This window comes from Micromys minutus (genome assembly GCF_963924665.1).
Source record: "Micromys minutus genome assembly, chromosome: 32".
NCBI lineage: Eukaryota > Metazoa > Chordata > Mammalia > Rodentia > Muridae > Micromys > Micromys minutus.
This window is the reverse complement of record NC_137967.1, coordinates 3,488,438-3,510,077: the sequence shown is the minus strand read 5'-3', so window position 1 is coordinate 3,510,077 and position 21,640 is coordinate 3,488,438. Positions and strand designations below refer to the sequence as shown.

The 21,640-nt window shown below is 49.6% G+C and overlaps 1 protein-coding gene across 1 annotated transcript; it reads right to left on the bottom strand.

Annotated features, from left to right (window-relative positions):
- Positions 1 to 1,072: 1,072 nt before the first annotated feature.
- SAAL1 (serum amyloid A like 1) lies at positions 1,073 to 17,994 on the bottom strand. Its single transcript, XM_080908177.1, has 12 exons — positions 17,850 to 17,994; positions 16,691 to 16,804; positions 14,015 to 14,098; positions 11,110 to 11,189; positions 9,825 to 9,884; positions 9,620 to 9,735; positions 9,000 to 9,180; positions 6,996 to 7,078; positions 6,720 to 6,908; positions 3,605 to 3,801; positions 1,836 to 1,928; positions 1,073 to 1,198 (listed from the first exon to the last, which is right to left on the bottom strand). The coding sequence occupies exons 1-12, from the start codon at positions 17,982 to 17,984 to the stop codon at positions 1,106 to 1,108; spliced, it is 1,425 nt and encodes a 474-aa protein (XP_080764303.1). The 5' UTR covers positions 17,985 to 17,994; the 3' UTR covers positions 1,073 to 1,105.
- Positions 17,995 to 21,640: the final 3,646 nt, after the last annotated feature.

The window sequence follows — 21,640 nt, the reverse complement described above, 5'->3', positions numbered from 1 at the left end:
AGAGGCTGTGTCAGCTTTAACATCACCAGAATCATGCTGAAAACTGTCTCGACAAAGCGTTCACACTCAACACCAGTGTCTCTGCTTCCATCTGTGAGGCAGGGTGGCGCAAGCGGAACAACGCCCATCTGAAGGAGCCCGAATGGCTGCTGCTCAGAGCAGCGACAGGACGCCAGCAGGCTGGCTCTCCCGGCCTGTCACACCTTCCCCCTTACAGTGTGGGCAGGGCCTAGACCTTAAATACACACACGTATGGTGTGCAAAGGTCTGCGTGGTGGGCAGAGTGGGCAGTTCTCCGTGTGCGCTGGCCTTTGTACGTGTTGCGTGAGGTACACAGGATAATGGAAGACCTACCATGAGGAGGTTCTGTCGCTGAACCTAAATGTACCTGCGAAGGACATTCTCATATAAAAGCCACATAGATGGTTATGAAGACAAACCCCACAACCCAGTAATGGCAGTGACTTTGACAAATACGGTGGTTTGAATAGGGACGGCTCCTATAGACTCGAGTGTTGGAATGCGAGGCCCATGGGGAGGGGTGACAATAGGGTGTGTGGCTCACTGGGGCAGGTGTGGCCTTATTGGAAGAAGAGTGTCACTGTGGGGGGCAGGCTTTGAGGTCTCCTGTGCTCAAGCTTTGCCCAGTGTAGGGTCCAGTCCCTTTCTGCTGCCTGGAAATCAAGAAGTACAACTCTCAGCTCCTTCTCCAGCACCATGGTGCCTGCACGCTGCCATGATTCCCTCCATGATGACAACAAACTGAACCTCTGAACCTGTGAGCCAGCCCCAATTAAATGTTGTCCTTATAAGCGTTGTCCTGGTCACGGTGTCTCCACCCGGCAGGAGTAACCTTAACTTCCACAACAAGCTTGGCTTTCCTGCTACTCAACTAAACATCAGTAACGTACTCGGTGCAGAGGGAGATGAGGCGGTAAAAACCAGTGTCCAGCACAAACACAAGTGGGAAGGGATGGGCACGGGGCGGGCTACGAAACCAAGGTCTGTACGACGTTCATTTCAACCACCATCCAGATGCCGACTTCAAACCATAGAAAACACAAAGTTTATTCCCTGGACAAAAGCAGAGGCCCCAAGGTGGGTCTTAAGTCTGCGCCTTCACGCTTGGGAAGCTGTCTTCCAGGTCTCCAGCAAGCACCTCGTCAACCTCACGTATGACTTTAACGAGGTCTTCCACCTGTGAGTCACACAAAGAACCGATGTTTGTGGCAGAGGAAAAGGTGGTTTTAAAGACACTGATGGTTGGTTACCTATGAAAACATCTTCCCGAGGCTTCCAAATAACCCAATGTAAAAACAGGTGTCAGCCAAGAGACTTCCTGAGGGTCACTTGAAATATTTCAGTGATGACCCGATTTTACTCCCAGTAGGGTAGCTCACTGACATGTCATTAATTAAGACCCCTGGCCATTAAGACCCCTTATACAATCTCTCCCATGGGGCATTGATCCTGGAGGTACACTGTCATTGACATGGAGGTACACTGTCACTGATCTGGAGGTACACTGTCACTGATCTGGAGGTACACCGTCACTGATCTGGAGGTACACTGTCACTGATCTGGAGGTACACCGTCACTGACATGGAGATACACCGTCACTGACATGGAGGTACACCGTCACTGATCTGGAGGTACACTGTCACTGATCTGGAGGTACACTGTCACTGACATGGAGATACACCGTCACTGACATGGAGGTACACCGTCACTGATCTGGAGGTACACTGTCACTGATCTGGAGGTACACTGTCACGGATCTGGAGGTACACTGTCACTGACAATGGGATCAGCCCCTGTATGTTCATCATACTCACCGCCGGGCTGTAGAGGGGCAGGAGGTTCTGAAATGCACAGAAACATTTCTGTTTACTTAACTTGCCTTCCTTCAGTCCCCGAGCCACAGTTTCCTATGACAAGCAAGAGAAAAAGTCACTATCAGAAAAGAAACACATCTAACACTGTATCTGCAAACATAAACAGCAGTGTAAATCACAGCTGGTCGCAGCAGTTTCTGCATTGAGCCTTCGGTGACCCCCACACAGCTAATCTCAGAAAGAGCGCATGCTCACCCTGCTGGGGTCCAGGAGCTGAGACCTGTCCTGCTCTCCTGCCGACTCCCCCCCCCCCCCCCCCCCCGCCCACTGCTGGATTCTATGTGAAGCCTTTACCTCATCCCAGGCCTCCTCCCTCACCCTCAGTCAGGCTCTTTCCAGACTGTCCTGATGCTTGGTCACCAGGGAGTGGCGCTATTTGAAAGGATCAGGACTAAGAGGTGTGGCCCTGGAGTAGGTGCGGCCTTGTTGAAGGAAGTGCATCTCTGTGGGCTGGCTCTGAAGAGGTTTCAGAAGCCCACAATGCCCAGTGTCTCACTGTCTCTGTCATTTCCAGTTCCACTCCTGCCTGCCCCGTGCTCGCTGCCATGATGATAATGAACCTCTAAAACCGTAGGCCCATCTCAATTAAATGCTTTCTTTTATGAGAGTAGATTTTCTCCTCACATCAGTACAAGAGTGACTACGACATAAGTATTGCCTAAGAATAAACAGTCACGATGAATAAACACATCGGGCCATGAAGGATGTAGCTCAGTGGTAAAGCATTTGAAAAGCCTAGGTTTGACTCTGAGCACCACAAAAATACAAAAATTTAAATGCATTTCTTTATGTATGTTTTTTAAGTGTAGGAGTGCTCTCTGCATGTACACCTACATACTAGAAGAGGGCACCAGATCCCATTACAGATGGTTGTGAGCCACCATGTGGTTGCTGGAACTCAGGACCTCTGGGAGAGCAGTCAGTGCTCTTAACCTCTGAGCCACCTCACTAGTCCCCCAAAATATGAAATTTTAAAAATGAGATCTTAATAAAGAAGAAGCACAAATAATATACAAATATATGGGAAGATAACCCAGCTCACCAATAACAAAACATATAGATCAAAATAGGGCACAAAACTTCGCCTGTTGAATCTAACATAAGATTGTAACACTCATCATAAGAGCTGAACAAAACCAACGTTTTCACATATCAGAAATCACCCACACAAATTTTAGTAATGTAGTCTGCTGATGTGCCTTTTCTCACTCGTGTGTGCACAAGCACACACAAAAACCACATCAGGTATTTTAGAACTACCGATAATAACATAAACATTTCCCAAACTGAGTAAAATCGTCCTGCTACTTTTCTATATAAAAAAATAGCGGTGGAAAGAAAGAGTATACTCTTGCAAGCCATCCTCTGACTCCACACATGTGCAACTGAACCACTTAAAACAGAAAAGTTAGACCGGGGCTGAGGTTGCAGCTCAGAGGGAGACGGCTTGCCTATCTAGCACAAGGCCCCGGGGCCCAATCCCAGAATCGCACAAGCCAGGAGAGAAGGGAGGAAAGAGAGACGCTTCTTTAATACCATGAAGAACAAGAGTGGAGCTGGGGATGCGACAGTGGCTCTGCGTTTGCCCGGCCACTACGCCTGGGTCAGTTCTACCCCAGGACAGCCACTCCTTCCCTAAAAGTTTCAAGCTCAGGACATCAAGCAATCATCACCTTTTAATGGCTGAAGAAGCCACCGGTCCTTCCTACCTTTGTCAACACCTGGAAAATATTAGAAAGGAATTCACACGAAATGTCCTTCAGGATCTTCATATGAAAGTCATCTTGGGGGGAACCACAGATCCTAGGCTCTTCTGGATCCAACTCTGAGGGGTTCTCCGGTTTCTTCTGACAATGCTCCATATTTTGTAACACCCGAATTAGGCTGTCAATTAGAGGAAGATCCCCTACCAAGAATTAAAAGAATGAAATCAGCCAAGGAAGCATTCATTTGTTTGTCCATCTGTCCATCCATCCATCCACCCTGAACTAAGTACTACATATCCTTTAGGCCTGTAGGTAGAGTGGTTTCTGCTTCTGGTTCCTGCTCTGACTTCCACCAGCGATGCCCTGTAACCCATGAGCTCAAATGAACCGTTCCCCACCTCCAGGCTGCTTTTGCTCAGCGCTGTACCACAGCAGCTCGGGAAAGCAGAGACACCCAGCCCCACGGAGCTCTCTGCAAGGCTTGAGCACGGAAGGAGAGAGCTAACTGGACCGGGGAGCTAACAAGTATGTCCATGTCCTACCCAAACACAGAGACCAGATAGAGTTGCAGACCCCACAGAGGTCCCCGCAGTAAGAATGCCTAGGCCTGTGGCATCAAGAAGGGACGTTGCTGGTCTCACACAGAAAAACTCGCTGTGCCACCAGAAAGATCTCTCTCTCTCTCTCTCTTTCTCTCTCTCTCTCTCTCTCTCTCTCTCTCTCTCTCTCTCTCACACACACACACACACACACACACACACACACACACACACACCAGCACAGCAGCACTCATTGGCCAAAATGCACCACAAGAGAACGAGATAAACACATCTGCAGCAGGAGATAAGGACTCCCCAGCCTTTCACATCAGAGCAAGTCTAAGTCTCTGAGGTTTGGGAGATGAGCAACTCAACAGCTGACACCCCGACATCTGCATTTTTAGCCAGGCCTCTTCCCAGCCCTGACTTAAACTGCCCCTCACCACCTCCACCAGGACACCAACAGGCAGCGTGTTTAAAGCCAGTCACCCCTTACACACACACACACACACACACAGAGAGAGAGAGAGAGAGCATCACTCTTCCTATCCCTAAAGTGAACATTCTGGTCATATCCTCCCTCACTGCCTCGGTTCTTGTCCTGAATGCCACACAGCCTGCCATTCCTCTCCCTCTTTACCCATGGTTCCCTACATCTACCAGCCTGTACGGCCAGCCATGTCTTTGCAGCCTGTGCTTGGAGCCTCCCTCCCTGCCTCAGCACAGGCCCTCCCCTGCGCACGCTCCACCCTGGCAGCTGCCCTGCCCTTCCCTTCCCGCTCCTCCAACAGTGCAGCGCTGCTCTGCCAGAATCCTCGTGCAGCGACCCCAAGCTTTCCCATCATGACTGCCACTAACTCCCACAGGCTGTTCAGGGTCCTTGTCAGCAAGGTAACCGTTTCAGACCCCAGAACGGGACTGATGTGCCTGTCTGACCTGCTGAAGCAGACTGGGCCTCCATGTTCTCCCAGCATCCCTCAGTCCCTACCTGGCATATCCTGCCCCCAAACCTTGAATTTTCCAGCCCTCCCCCAAAGACCTTCCCTACATAATCCAGACATTTTGGTCCCTTTTCCTGTCTCTCTTCTTTTCCTTCTCCTCTCTCTCTGCCTGTGCACCCTTTCTTTCTCTTCCCCCTCTCACCACCTCTCTCCACCATGGTGACCTCGCTGGCCTTGGCCTTTGGGGCCAGTGAACTCACTTCTCAATACACCAACATCTAGTCTGGCTGTTGACTGCATTTCACTGGCAGGGAGATAACTTACCAGCAACCTCTCCTTAAGCACAGAAACAGTGCTTACTTATAAAAAACAGGAAGATAGCAAAACATCCTTGAATGGAAAACCAAGCACCTTATGCCCAGCAACACTAACTGGCGAAGCTCCTGAGACACTGGCTCTAAGAGGAGAAGAGGGGCTGTCCACCAGGAATTACGGCCCCAGACGCTAGGCAACATACTCAGATGAGAAAAAGAAGTGAGGCACAGTAAAATGACAAACGACACTAACTTAGTATCAGATAAAGTTTAAGATTATTATGGAACTTATTACTAAAAACAGTAAGACAAAAGCTGGAGGGATGGCCCAGTGGTTAGAGCACTGACTGCTCCGCCATGGGCCTCTGGTTCAAATCTCAGCACCCACATGATGGCTCATAAGCCTTTCCCAGGGGATCCAACACTTTCCTCTGGCTTCCAGACAACAGGCAGCTGGTACACATACATATATGTAGGCAAAACATACACATGAGACAGACAGACAGATAGACAGACATAGATCTCAAGAATAATAAGACAGGGAAGTGGATACAGCTCAGTGACAGGATGCCCACCTACATGTGCAAGGCCCTGGGTGGAACCCTAACCCCCTAAAATCAAACTACAGGCGAGTCAGTAAAGGTGCTGGAACCAAAATTAAAAAACAAATCAACAGCCTTCATAAAGCCCAACAACAGTGAGTAGAGGAAAGTATGTGACAGAGAGCAGCTATCAAAAGATAAAACGCCCAGGAACAAACCTAATGGGAACTCGAGCTCTGTGAGCTGAGAAGCAGGAATCCGCTTCTGAGACGGACAGACCCGCACAGTTCCTCAGCACAGCACACGCTCAGCGCAGCGCTAAACGAGACTGAAGAGACGCCGTCCTCATGGCTGGTCCATGGGACAGCAGTGGAATTAGTGAACACAGAGGGCGACAGGAAGTACCCGTGACAAAGCAGGATGGAGGCCCGAGGAACAAACCCGTGCTGAGCAAGCGCCACGCCTCCCTCAGTGCCCTTTATGAACATATCACAGGCTTTGCACCTGACGCTTTACATGACCAGGGTACCAAGTCAAGCCCTTTTCTTTTCAAATGGAGAGAAAGTGAGAGAGACCCAGTGACGAGCACACACCGGCCCGGCACTTACGACCTGGTGAGCACCGATCTAATGTGGTGAGCCCGCCACAGTAAACTGTGTGTCCAGTGTCATACTCCTAGCGAGAAGCAAAGCTGAATGTAACATTTTGGGCATCGGTATCTACGGCATTCCACAGCCGGCACGAGGGCGGCTCCACCGGTCAGCAAGGCCGTGTCTACTCGCCTTCTTCTATCTTCAGGTGCTCCTGTTCGGCCCGGGAGGCGCTGATGGCAGACAGCACGGAGAGGACAGAGGCCAGCACCGTCTTCTGCTCCTGCAGTATGATGGGCGGGTCATCGGGTTGGCAGAATTCATGGCACGCCAGGTCAAGAAGTAAACTCCACGTGTCTTTCCCAGTGTCGGGACACTGCACTTAAGAAGTATTTTAAAGAGCGGTCATTTAAAAGCTCTCGGACACTTAAGCGAGCAGCTACAGTGAGCTCCAAGAAACCCCCTTACCGATCGCCTGAACGCCATCATCCACCGTGGTGAGCAGCTGTAAGATGCGCATGTAAACATCCAGGCCTTCCAGGTTTTCAGAACTGAGCAGACAGAAACAGCAGAAGCCCGTGGTCACTTCGCTGGCTGGAGAGTAGCACCCACCCCACCGAACCCTCCCCCCTCCCCGGCCCCACTCAGCAGGCGTGAAACGGACAACCAAACACCCTGCTCACTAGCACTTCCACTAAGATGGGGAAAAAAGAAAAAAGTGGGTGTGTCTAAGTGTGTGTGAAGAAGTGTGTGTACATGTGAGTATACATGTGTGCAAATGTCTATGTGAGTGTATGTGTGTGAATGAGTGTGAGTGACGCCTGGGGTTTCCGTGGGAGGGATAGGAGGAGGCCTACAACACTTGGCACTATGGCCCTGTTGCTCCCCAGCGTCGCAGCCCGTCCTAGCGCCCTTGCTGAGACCAGCAGAACCGTACAAACCTAACTCTTGCATTAGAACTCAAAATGCTGCTTCTTGAACCAGACAAATGAAAAGAGTGAACAAGTGCTGGTCTCCGCTACGCTGATGCAAACATCTGTCATTTGGGGCACTTAAAGCCAGAGGCTGGGGAGACGGAGGGTGTTAAGATGCTATACCGACCTTCACAAAGTATCCCAGTCTGGGAGTGAAGAAAGTAACTAAAGAGGTAATTACCTAAAAACGAAATGAATTTAACACTGGGGGTCCAGGCACTAAAAGATGGCACAGAACTTTAGTCGGGGAAGAGATCTTGAGAGAAATGGCACTTGCAGAGAAATCTTAAGAGTGGGTGTCTGAGGCATGGGCAAGAGGCAAAGGAGGCTGGTCCATCTGAAGAACTGGAACTTCACTCAGCTGAAGCAAGATCACAGAAGGACAGGGTGCGGGGGTGTGGGGGTGCGGGGGTGTGGGGGTGCGGGGGTGTGGGGGTGCGGGGGCGTCTATGCCAAGGCTTGTGTGCTGGCCTTGCAGAGCTGGATCATTTCTTAAGAGGGCAACTAGGAAGCCTGCTACACGAAGTTAAAGGGAGCATGCCCCGGAAAGCAGCCGTAAGGAAGAAGTAAGCTCAGAAGGTAGGAGAGTGTGACACTTGCCCAGGCCAGAGAGCACAGGCCTGGCTACGAGCCAGGAGCATGGCTCAGAAGCTGACTGGCACAAGGAGAGCTGGGTCGGGATGAGTGTGTAAGGGCTTCCGGTTCTCTCCCATTCTCCAAACAAGATGGCGGCAGCACAGTTTATACACTAGGAATCCTGAAGAAGCAGGTGTGTGAGTGTGTGTGTGTGTGTGTGTTTTAAATTTCATTTGATAAAATATTTAAAATGAACAGCCTTTAACATACTCCAGTAAGTTCTGAAACTATCCTAACAACTAAGCAGATAATTCAAATGTTAATATTGTAGTAATTAATAAGGAATTGTTTTAACAATCCATAAACTCCAGCCTCTCATGACAAGACACCAAAGCCCCCAAGTCACTGTCACCCACCCACACAGACAGGTGTGCAGACACGAGGGGGGGGGGGCACAAGAAGCCTTTTCTTTTTGATTATCTAAAATACACACAATTGCTGTCGGTAACCACAAGCTAAACACTGTAGCAGAATTTTAAGGGGGCCATTGTATCTGGGACGAATTCCCAAGGGATGGCACCTAGGCTCTGAAGCAGCTCTTTGCAATTAGTCGGTGACTGTTGTCTTAGGTTTACGGAGTTGTTCTTCTGAAGGATTCTCAGAGCCTCTCTCTCTCCCCCCCTCCCCCCTCTCTCTCTCTCTCCCCCCCTCCCCCCTCCCTCCCTCCCTCCCTCCCTCTCTCTCTGGTGGACCAGAGTAACACAGAACATTGACAGCACACCTATGAACAAGCCACACTGGATCAAATGCTTTCAGCACTTAGTTTTCTTGCAGAGGAAATCTAAATGAAAGTAAGACCCTTCCATGTAAGAATGTTTTAAACTGGATTTTCCTAAGACATTCTGGACAAGAGTTCACCTACCGCACTTGTCTGGCAGCTTCCAGGACACAGGGCACGATGGAAAACGCCGGCTGCTCTTCGGAGTCCTCCTGGGGTTGGTCCGGAAGTCGGGCCGCTCCGTTTCTAATCCATTCCAGCATGAGTTTTTCATCTAAGTCAAAGAGTTTGTCCACGACCTCCCCGACCTTCACCAGCAAGTCAACTGCAGTGAAGACAGTGTGAGAAACCCAGCACAGCACCTCAGGCTCCCAAAGCACCCAGACACCACCCCCCACCCCCCACTCCCCCCACCCCCCCCCCTGTCTCCAGGAGCCCGTTTAACCTCCTGCAATGCAAAGCAGCTTCCTGGGGCTGGAGAGATGGCTCCGTGGTAAGAGCACCAGCTGCTCCTCCAGCTGCTCCTCCAGTGCGCCCAGGTTTGACTCCCAGCACCCACACCGCAAGCAGCTCTCGACTGTCTATAACTGCAGCCCCGGGCTATCTGACACCCTCTTCCTGCCTCTGCGGGCACCAGGCACACACCAGCGTGCGAGAGATACACAGTGTAAAAGTGAAGACATAAGCTGACGCAGGAGAGTGAGAAAGCCAGGCGTCTGCCGTTCCCAGTGTGAGCTCCCTCCCTAGGCTGCGCGGGGACTTACCATTTGTTGAACTGGACATGATGAAGCAGACGTTAGTGTAGACAGAAGGCTGCTCCCGGATCCTTCTGACCCAGACGCTGGCCACTTCTGTCTGGGAAAGGCAAGTAAGCAACAACCTACGTGACAAACTCGAGCTCAGTACCGACCTGGACGACAGGAAAGACCACAAGGCTTCCCTCTGCCGCCCAGGCCCCGTGAGACTCACCTGCAGGTCTCCAGCAGGGTGGGTGGGTCCGAGTCGGCCAAACGCTGCAGCAGCACCTGCCTGCAGAGCCACAGAGAGCGGGAGCTCGCAAATGCCACTTTTCATTTCGCTTCGACATTTTTAAATTGTAAGGCGAAGCACGAATGCAGAAAACCCCATCAAGGTGCAGAGATTTGTCTCAAGCGCTGTGACCCTGTAGTGCAATTATTTTGCTGTTTGTTCACAGATGTTCTCACTACTTCATAACTGTGCTTTTGTTACTGCTATGAACCATACTGTAAATCTCTGCTGTGTGGCCCCAAAGGGGTCATGACCCACAGGTTGAGAACTCTTTTAGAACAAGCACTCATGTTTCTAAGGAGTAACACAGAGCTGCCTGTCTGCAGCCCCCCTCTCTCCCAGGTGACCCCGATTCTCCGGCTGACACCTCCTCAATCTGCCCTACGGTCCTGTTAATACATTTCTCATTTTACATCTAGTTTGATATAAAAGAACTTTATAAGTTTTCTGTAAAGTATCTTTCAGTTATCTGTGCATCTTTTTATGTTTTCAAGCGGCACAAGATCACCACTAACTCGCTCTTCAATTCACCATGGAGCGCCTTGTGCGTGAACGTCCGGGTACCTGAGAGCAGGGATAAGCCCTATGCCCTCTGATAAGAACTGCCTGGGACAATGGTTTAACTTATGCTAGACACAGACGTCACCAAGAGCCTCAGTAACAGTCGAGAACCAGCGACAAGAAAGTGACCATGCCCATCAAAGTTACCGTAAGTGCACAGTGCTCTCAGATCTACGGTGACTCCGGACTGAGGCTCCACCACTAACTAAAGAACCCTCTGCCCAAACCTTCCTGACTTGCAGAGAAGTGGCCTCTAGGCTTGAGCCTTTTAGCTCCAGGAGTGACCCTTTATTTTCTGGTCTGTGGGCAAAGCCCACTCTACAATCTAAGTCAATGCTCACAGAGCAGCAATGCTCAGCAGTTGAGTTTTCCAGACTAGCTCTGTGTCACTGGATTCCCTAAGCTTACACTGTTCTGGATTCTGGCCAGCGGCCCCCAGTTCCAAGTTAGGCTCGACACCTGCTTCGACAAGCCCACTTACTCTGATGACTCAGCCTCTTCCCTGAGCCCTGTCCATAACTACAGGGAAGCCTCAGCCTCACCAACACGAGGTGCTCCTGAGACACGAGCACTCCACACTTCCTCCTCCCGGGGCCAGGATTCCCTCAGGGTAGAAACTTAGAGCCCATCCTGAGAAGCACAGCTATTGGGTGGTAGGACTTACCCACGATCCTCGCACTTGCTGATGGACACACATATCTCCTGGAAACAGGCCATATTCCCTAAAATTCCCACACAGATCTCCTGCCAAATCAAATTTCACAGGTCACGATGGCTGTAAGGTTAAAAACCACAGAGAGTAACAACCCGAACAAACCCCTTTATGGCGCCAAGTCTGCGGGAACGCAGTTGGGAAGAAACAAAAGACACTAAGGAAGGAGAAAGGCAGAAGTTCCAGATGAGGAAGTGTTAGGCTGAAAGAGTCTTACACAGAAGACTAATGGACAGAGCATCAGGAGCCCAAGCAAACAGAGGAGAGCACAGCCAAGGAAAAGGGTCAGGACTGAAAGCTTCTGACTGCCGTGCTCAAGACATAGAGTTAATGTGGGATGGCGTCTGGGGCTCTGAAGGCTCTCAAAGAGGGAACGTAGTAGGACCACTGAACCATGCTGTCGTGATTCACTTCACACAGCAAGTACACAGTGGGGACTGTGCTGTCCCCACTTCTCCAGTGAGGAAACTGGAGCTCAGGCAAGTCAAGCAACCTGCCCAAGATCTCCAACTAGGAGGCTGCAGCAACCCAGAGCCTGGGTGTTAGGGACCAGGATGCTCAGCCAAGAAGACACAGCCCCTACCAATGGGGGCGGGGACGGCACCCATGGAAAAGCATGGAGCCAAGGACTCCAAGGGTTTGGCCGGCAGTCTGTTGGGAGGCGAAAAGAGAGCATGAGGCTTGGATCCAAGGTTTGAAATTACCTCAGTCTCCCAGTCACAGGTACTAGTCACACCTACAGGGAAAACAACGACCAGAGGTCACGGAGTGTGCACACTGCACAGGGTTTTCACACTTGCTGGGACATGACACTTAGGGAGTCTGTCAACACTTCTCAAATCCCATCAAGTCCACTGAATCAGAGTCTCCAGAGTACAGCCTCCAGAGCCAGCGTTTACCAAAGGCACCCTGACCCGTGCGATGACCACTGAATCAGAATGGAGGGCGTGGGATCAGAACACATAGCATGCAAGATCGAAAATCCCTGAACAAAGCTGGACGCTGCGCCGGTTACCGAGAGGGGAGAGAGCTGGAACTGAGGAGAGTAAGACCCACGGGGCTGTGCTGGCTGTGGCGGTGACGTGCCGGTAACCACAGCTTTGAAGGCTGAGATGACCAGCTCAGCGCTGCACCCTAACAGCGCAGGGCCTCGCTCCAGAAATGACGGTAAAGCAAGGGTCTGCACGTGCACAGAGTCCAGACTGAGACACAGGAAGGAACGGGAGGGGAGCAGGCTGACAAGGGGAGAGGGGCTAACGAGAGCCCTAGTAAGACACAGATGGATCGAACTTTGGGAAAAGATGGGGAGTGGGGGGCAGAACACACGTTCTCTTATCAACAGAGACACTGAGTGAGTTTTCTGCCAAAGGACAAGCTCCTGCCTGGGCTGCTCCTGGGAATCCCCGGCAGATGTCAAACACTGCCTAGAATTTCACGTGGAGATGTGGCCTGACTTCTGAAGGTCCTGTAGGACAAAGCTTTTAAAAAGGGTATGACCCTGATCTAAAGAACTTCCGTCACTGGGGAACACAGTGGACACCCTGGGTCCTGCCCCAGCTCCTGAGGTGGGCTCAAAACCATGATCCGGGATGTGCCAATGTAAGCAAGCCTGGTGGTCTAGTGATTCCACCACCCAGACAGACTGGGAACCAGCTATAGTAGACTGTGACTAGGACTCATTTACAACAGTGTGGCTAATTCCTAAACTGATCACGACTCAACACATTTAAAATGGTAACATCCAGGTGGCAACCCCACAAAATTGCCAACACTTAAAAAGCTAATGTAAGGATCCAATATGGGCGGAACATTCCACTAAATAAAAATCTTGATTCAAAGCGCTGGAGAGATGGCTCAGTGGTTAAGAGCACTGGCTGCTCTTCCAGAGGTCCTGAGTTCAAATCCCAGCAACCACATGGTGGCTCACAACCATCTGTAATGGGATCTGATACCCATATCTGGTGTGCCCTGAGGATAGCTACGGTGTACTTATAATTAATAAATAGATAGATAGATAGATAGATAGATAGATAGGTAAATAAATCTTTAAAAAATGTACTTCAATGTTCAGTTTGTAAATATACCCTATGGAATTCTGCATTTCATCTCAAAGAAAAAGAAGCAGCAATAGGGTTATAGTGGAGTTGGGCTTAGGTCCAAACCCCAGCTTGTCTTTTTAACAAGCTGTGAGATTTGGACACAGTCTCTGAGACGCTTCCCTTCATCTATCACGTGTCTCATAGGAGCAACGCGCCGTGAGCAACGCGCCGCGCGCACTGCACACGGAGCCACAATCGGCAGCGAAGCTCGGGACACTGCGCTGCTCACGTACTTCCGTCTGCTCTTGGGAGCTTGCTCTTCAGCGATAACCAGAGAACTTATCTGGGAAGGCAAAAAAGCGCCACGCTGAGTTACTGGCGCAGAAGGAAAAGAAAAGGGAAGGGCGGCACCGACGCCCAGCACGGCGCCATGCTGGTGAAACGGGATGCAGGCAGCCCTAGACCAGGAAGAGCATGCAGAAAGTTCTCACAATCAGACGGTGGAAGTCGTGAGCGACAACAGCCTTAGGATGGTTTGAGGCAGTGGAGGGCAAAGGAACAGCCAACTGAGACGCAAGCCACTTACACTGTCTCTTGTTCTGCCGCCCATTAGCAGCCTGGCGTGGCTGGGCGTGGCCTTAGCGCCCATCTGGTTTCCACTGCTGTAAATTAAAGTATGGTCTCCCTCATCTAGTCCAAATCTAAAAGCCCTACATATCTAGTCATTTCCAGGAGCGCACTGCCTAAGGATGTTCAGTAAATATTGGTACGCTGACAGAGCCAGTAAGCAAAGCAAGAGAAAAGAACTACATACTTACTCTTAATCGGGGGCACCTGGATTTGGCCAGCACTCCCATGAATATGTCAGGAGCGTTAAATTCTTGGAGGAATAAAGCCACATCCTACAGACAAAAATGATTACCAAATTTGATGCTGAACCCCACTCTTCAGGCTGCACAGTTCAGACAACCCTAAAAGTCTAGTTTCATGCTGACTTCCTTTCTTCATCCCCGGACTGTGTTTATTGCCGTGTTTGTTTCTTGACTGTGTTTTTTGTCTTGCCTGTTCCCTTAACCTAGAACTGACTTTATTACTTGGTGTAATTGAAATGGTATAAAGCAGCCTGGGAGTGTCCCTTGTCCTAACTTCCTTTCTGACTCTTTCCCGGACACTCAAGATGTTGACGTGAGGACGTAGTAGGTCCTCCGGAGTGAAATTCCTGATTTCCCTGGGTCTTCTGGTAGGAGCTGTGATCAGCTGTGCTGACAACACAGGAGCTAAAAACTTGTCTATCATCTCTGTGAGGGAACCAAGGGACGGCTGGACAGACTTCCTGCTGCCGGTATGGGTGACATGGTGACGGCCAGAGTTAAGGGCAAACCAGGACTAAGAGAAAGTCCACCTAGCAGTGGTAAATTGCCAACGAAAGTCATATCGGGGGTTGAAGATGGGGTGTTCCTTTGTTTTGAAGATAATGCAGGGGTTGCAGTCAACAATAAAGGTGAGGTGAAAGGTTCTGCTGACACAGGTCCAGTTGCAAAGGACTGAGCAGACTGGGGGCCCAGGGCTGCATCACACAATTCTCCAGTGTGTAAAACAGACTCATTAAAAAGTCTCTGCTCTGAGAATAAAACAAAAAGCAGACTGGGAAAAAATAAACCCGCTTCAGCCTATGAACTGGCTGGGGTCATGCTACAATGTTGTCTAATTGTCCTTTTTCTTTTTAATCTTCGTTTCTCCCTGGAGAACCTGTTGACTGACTAAGCTGGCTTGGTCATAAAATAAACAAATATTTAAGGAAAAAAAAGAAGACGAACTTAAAACTTCAACTTATCACTTAAAACTGAGATACATCCAATATCAGGAGTTAGATTTCCAAAATCCTTAATAGAAGAGGGGGAATGGGTGTCGGGATTCTGTAAACCCCACCCCTCGGTTACCTGGCAACAGCCAGGTGTGCTCCACCCCAGTGACCTGACACTATAAAAGGGGCTGCTTGTCCCCTTCTCTCCTCTCTCTCTCTCTCCTCTTCTCTCTTCTCTTCTCTTCTCTCTCTCTCTCTCTCTCTCTCTCTCTCTCTCTCTCTCTCTCGCCTTTCTTGTTCTCTTACTCTCTTGTGCTCTTGCAGCCTTGCTCTCTCTTGCTGTCCCCCCTTACCCCTCCTCTCCCCCTTCCCTTCCCCGCTCTTCCTCCACATGCTCATGACCAGCCACTATTCCTCTACTCCTCTATTTCTCTCTCTCTCTCTCTCTCTTTCTCTCTCTCTCTCTCTCTCTCTCTGCCTCTGCTAGCCTCTTAACTCCCCCATGACCTGAATAAACTCTATCCTGTTCTATACTGTTATGTGGCTGGTCCCTCAGGGGAGAGGGATTCCCAACATGGATCCCGCAGAGGCATCTCCCTCGCCTCCAGGCCTCGCTGCACCTCCATGGGCCATATCCCCCCATACACACACACACACACACACTTTCTTCATTCTTTTCCTAACATTGGTGCTGAAACCTGGGATGACATCTTTTAACAGCAGTGGGGGTGTTGTTGGTTTGGTTTGGTCTTTTTGAAAAAGGATTTCTCGGCGTAGCTAGCCCTGGCTGTCCTGGAACCCTCTCTATAAACCAGGCTGGCCCTGAACTCAGAGATCCAGTTGCCACTGCCTCCAGAGTGCTGGGGTTAAAGGTGTGCCTCACACCACCCTGGCAACAAAACAAAAAGTCTGACTGCAATGTGGCTACAACAGCCTGGTACTTCCTCCCTACAGACTGTGTTCCACCCATGTCACCTAAAGGGGGAACACCAAACAAGTGGACCCATGAGTCCATAGGATGGAATTGTATGTATGTATATATATATATATATATATATATATATATATATATATATATATATATATATATATATATATATATATATATATATGTTTAAAGGTACGATTTTAACATTAATAGCTCCTGTGACTTTTACTTAGTTTACGTATGTTATGGTTTGAATACACTCGGCCCAGGGAGTGGCACTATGTGGAGGTGTGGCCTGGTTGGAGTGGGTGTGTCACTGTGAGCATGGGCTTTAAGACCCTCACCCTAGCTGCCTGAAAGTCAGTATTCTGCTAGCAGCCTTCAGATGAAGATGTAGAACTCTCAGCTCCTCCTGCACCATGTCTGCCTGGAAGCTGCCATGTTCCCACCTTATTGATAATGGACTGAACCACTGAACCTGTAAGCCAGTCCCAATTAAATGTTGTCCTTATAAAGGTTGCTTTGGTCATGGTGTCTGTTCACAGCAGTAAACCCTACCTAAGACAATGTAGATGAGCACTCGAATGCATGTAAACCTCGAATTCCAGTACAGATGGTCGTGAGCCACCATGTGGTTGCTGGGAAATGAAGTCAGGACCTCTGGAAGGGCAGACAGTCCTTCTAACCACTGAGCCATCTCTCCAGCCCCTTCACCCTCTCCCCACTCTGAGTCTGTTCAGAATCTCACTTCTATCCATATACCTCATCCATGGACATATCCCAGACTCTGCAAATTTCATTCTCCATTTCTTCAGCAAGTTCCACCTCTTCCTCCTCATCCTCTGAGCCTGATGTGACACTTCCAGGTGTGACACTCTTCAGGGGGAAAAAAAAAGATCAGTTAAAATACTCATAGTTCTTTGTATAAAATATCACTTAGAAGTCTCCATATCTCAAAAGTACCCCCTCTGACAAAACAGTCTGTAAAAACTAGCGCCTCGGATGGATCTACGAAATACTCTTCCAAGTAAATACTGTCTGTAGGCACTACAGCAGAAAAAATTAGAACAATATATAACTCTTTGGTTTTAAATGGTTTAGAATTAGTAGGAAAGACATTTAATTAGACAGCCACAATTTAAAAAAAAAAAAAAAAAAAAGGCTTGTTTGTTGGGCTCACTGGTGAAAGAACTGTGGTAGAAAAAAAAAATGAGGGAGAAGACAGACATGTCTCTTAAAAGAAGAAAACTAAATCTTATGGGAAGGGTGGGACTCTGTCCGAGGGAATGAGGTGAGCATCCAAAGGTAATTACAAGAGCCCAGAAAGCATAGCACATGTTTGGAGACGGTCCACAGTCTAGTGGTGAAAGAACACAATGTATGGTAATATGGTTTAAGAGGGTGCAAACCAGCCTTGGATCCCCAGTTAAGAAATAGAGAGTTTTCTCCCATGAGCAACAAGAACAGCCTTTAAAAATAATGAAAAGGGAGATTGTTTTGGCAGTGTAGGAAAATGGCTCAGAGAAGACAGAAACCGGCTACAGGCACAAAACTGACATCCACTGGCAGCCTCGTTATCATCTCAATCTATACAAAACCTCGTGTCCGGTAATACTGGTTATGTTGTTTTATAGAAACTCTGGAAGAAATCGAGGATCTGGGTTAAGGAGTCATGATCCAAGCCTGGGATAAGCCCGCGTCTTGGGAGATCCGAGCTGTCTGCCTCCAAACTACGCATCCCACTAAAACAAGAGCCGACAGAACACGGACGGTAGGGTCTCGACCTCATGCGTGACAACGTGGTTGGGAAGTAAAAGCCGAGCAAAGTGCGCGCGTGGAGTGGTTCCGTAGTTAGAAAACCGGCACCCCGCGGACCTCCAGCGTCCCATCCGCTCCCTTGGAACGGAGGGCGCCTGCGCACCTGGATGAGCCCGCTGAGGACGCCGAAGAGCCAGTGTTTGCTGTAGACCGTGCTGCCGATGCGGTCTCCCCCACCCAGGTCCTCTTCATCCTCCTGACCGCTGCTAGGCGGCGGAGGAGACGGGTTACGGTCCATGCCTGCGCGCCAACAGTGCCGGAAGCCGCGGAGGAGGCGAGAGGACGCGCCAGAGAGCCCAAGGCGCCCGGCGCAGCTCCCCACAGCGCCCCCTGCCGTCAGGCTCGCGCGTGGTCGCCCTCAATGGGTCCACCCGGGACCAGGAGAGAGCACAGAACATACACACCAGTATCGCTTGTCCTGTGTCTCGAACGAAGAGGGGAAAGGGAAGGGAAAAAAAGAATATTTATCCAGGGAAGAGGAGGATGGAGACGCTTGGGTGTGGGACTTTATTTATTATACATGAGTACGCTGTCACTGTCTTCAGACACATCAGAAGAGGACATCAGATTCCATCACAGATGGTTGTGAGCCACCGTGTGGGTGCTGGGATTTGATCTCAGGACCTCTGGAAGAGCAGTCAGTGCTCTTAACCACTGAGCCATCTCTCCAGCCCGATGTGGGACTTTAATATAAGCCGAATCTGGATTAAAGAACTGAATATATAAAAACAAAACTTGTAAAGGTTCTTTGTTTGAGTGAGGGTCAAGCTATGTAGTCTGGGCTGGCTCAGCTGGATGATGACAACTCAGAAGATGTGCTACACAGCTAATCTACTTTCCTGCACCTGAGATTCTAAGAGTAAAGAAAACTCACAGAGCATATATGCACACTTCGGTGTGCTAGTAGGAGCCTCAGATAAAATAATTAAAAATAGACATGAGTTTTTGGGCACCGTGGTACCTGCCTATAGTCCTAGCTGTTGGAAGTGAAGGCATAGTACCGTGAGTGGCAGGAATTAGCTTTATTCCCTGCCCCCCCCCCCACAACATCCTTTCCTGTTAACCTTGAATAACAACACAGGTCAATCCCTGCTTCTCTAGTTACTCACAGGTAATCGGCAGTCTGGTGTGATCTTAAACTATAACCTCCAAGACTTAGTTAACCAGAAAGACTGCAAACCATGGGGCCCCATAATGACTGGATTTCCTGTTCACTACCAAGCATTTCCTCTCCCCTTTCTTCATTCAGCTTGAACGGGCTCTGTGGGTTGGGAATGGCGGCTTTGTTTTCTTTCTCTTGTTCTTCCTCATACAAAGTTCTAGTCTTTCTCACCCCTCCCAGGAAGAGAGGGGGTGGCAGAAGTGGGGAGGGGGAGGAAGAAGAAGTCAAACCCAAGTCCTCTGGAACTAACATGTATTTTAGCTGATCTCTCTCTCTCTCCCTCCCTCCCTCCCTCCCAGTTTGCCCTCCCTCCCTCTCCTTTCCCCTCCCTCCCTCTTTCCCTCACCCCCACCCTCACGCCGTCTCCTCTATCTCTGTCTGTCTCTCTCTCTGTTTCTCTCCCTCCCTCTGTCTGTCTTCTCTCCCTGTCTCTGTCTGTCTCTCTGTGTGTGTGTGTGTGTGTGTACATTCGTATGTGTGTGGGTGTGTGTGTGTGTGTACATTCATGTGTGTGTGGGTGTGGGTGTTGTGGATTTTTCATATGTCCTGATCCATCCCTGAAGATATCTCTACAGTTCCCTCACAGCGATGTGATCTGCCCCAGCTTGGTTCTTGCCCCTTTGGCCCCGTGTTACTCTGTCAACATATACCGTAGGGCTTTGCCATGGGCTTCATGAGGGTCATTCTGGAGAGCAGTTGGCATGACACATGGAGTGCCTCTGTTGGAGAAACGATTAACTGAACTAATTATATGTGAGTGTGTGTGTGTGTGTGTGTGTTCTCTGTTGTTTTCTTTTTCCCCAAGGTTCTAGAATCATAGGCATGGACTCGCCTGCTGAGACACATTGCCAGCCTATGAAGGTGATTTCAAACTGTCAACTTCAATACAATCCCTAGTTATAACAAGCCGTTAAGAATGCTGGGTCTAGCTTCAAACTAGCCGAGTGACTGGGATATGTGGTTTAAATGGTCTGTTCCCCAAGTTACCAACGTTATTTTTTAAGAGGGGTTAGTTAAAGGGTAAGGATCCAATGAGATAAGGGAATAAAGAATTGAGAGCAAGGGTCACCTGGTGGCCCGTGGTCACCCAGGCAGGAAGGGGAGCTGTCAATCAAATCATTCAGTTATTACCCAGTGTCAGAGCAAGAGGTCAGATATACTCTGGCAAAGATAAACTGATTTTCAAGAAAGCCTGGACAGAGTGCTATGGGGACATTTAGACCGTGGGTCTGAGTACTGCAGGTGAGAGTCCATCCTAGTTTAGAGCAGGGAGCAGGAAAAGAGAAAGGAGAACTATTTTTTATACATTGGATACAGACTAGTTTAAACCTCAGAGAAGGAGAGGGTGAGAGATGAGTGTCCCGCGCAACTGTCTCGCCTGCAAGAACGACGCGGCACACGAAATAGAATCCTTCTGCGGTAAACTTTATTGCTCTCGAAAACCAGTACTTGCTTCACGTGACGAAAAGACGAAGAAAACGGAGAAAACCAAGAAATCCAAGAAGACGAACAGGACGAACAAGACGGACGAGCCCACGAACCAGACCACGAACGGGAACACCGGGAGAGGGACCAACGAGAGGGGAAGAGAGGGGAAGAAGAGAGAAGAAGAGGGGAAGAAGAGGAGAGAGAGCTATCCAGCCCGTCCCCTTATAAAGGGATCAGTCCTTGCCTTGGACGCGGAGCCCCCTGATTGGTTGAAACTCATCAGGCCCTATGACGCCACGGAAGAGGCGGAGCTCAAGAAGTGGAAAGTTACCCAGCACGTGTGCACATGGCTTGTTTACTGCTAACTCCAGCCGGATATCAGCGCCATCTTGTAATGGAGAATGTGTGGGAATGTGTGGGCGGCGCCCCACAGATGAGAAGGCCTCTGGGACCAGCCCCTGAGGGAGGGAAGGGACCAACAGGACCCCAGAGTCTGAGGAGGCAGTAAATGACAGGACAGAACCACCCACACAGACAGGGGGTGCTCGACAGCACGACCCAGGGAAGGGTGTGGTTTGGTAAAGAAACGGCATGGGCTCTCTGAACCCCAATTTCCAAGTCTTGAGTGTCTTCGGGTTGTGTAAAGGGGGAGCAGCTCCAGGCTATATGGAAGTGAGTCCACCATGGGCCAGCATGCTTTCTTTCAGGTTGCAGGTAGGAAAGTTTCAAAGCTTAGTTAGTTGGTTAGTTAGTTTTGTTTTTTGAGACAGGGTTTCTCTGTGTGACCATGGCTGTCCGGGACCTTGTCCTACAGGCCAGGCTAACCTCAAACTCAGAGGTCCGCCTGCCTCTGTCTTCCCCATGCTTGGATCAAAGCGGTGCAACATCACCTCCCAGTTTGGTGTTAAAGTCTTTCTACCCAGGGAAAATGATTGAAGAATATGTCTTCTTTATTTTTTAAAGTTTTTTTTTTTTCAAAATGAGAGTGGCTGGTCCTTTCTAAGGGTTGAAATCATCTGTAGAAGCATCTAGAATCTGAGGCTTTCTTTGTGGGAAGTGTCAGACTTGAAAACAATCACAGGCTGGTTCTGACTTTGCCGTCAGTCTTTGTAAGTCATATTTTATTATGTAAGAACTTAGTGATCTTCATGGGAAGGGCACATGTGCTAGACGATCACACTTATCACTGGTGTTGTTAAAAGTCTCGGGGCACCAATGTTGTTAAAAAACGACATCCCGGGTTTCAGCACCAATGTTAGGAAAAGGATGAAGAAAGTAGGACGGAGGGGGATATGGCCCATGGA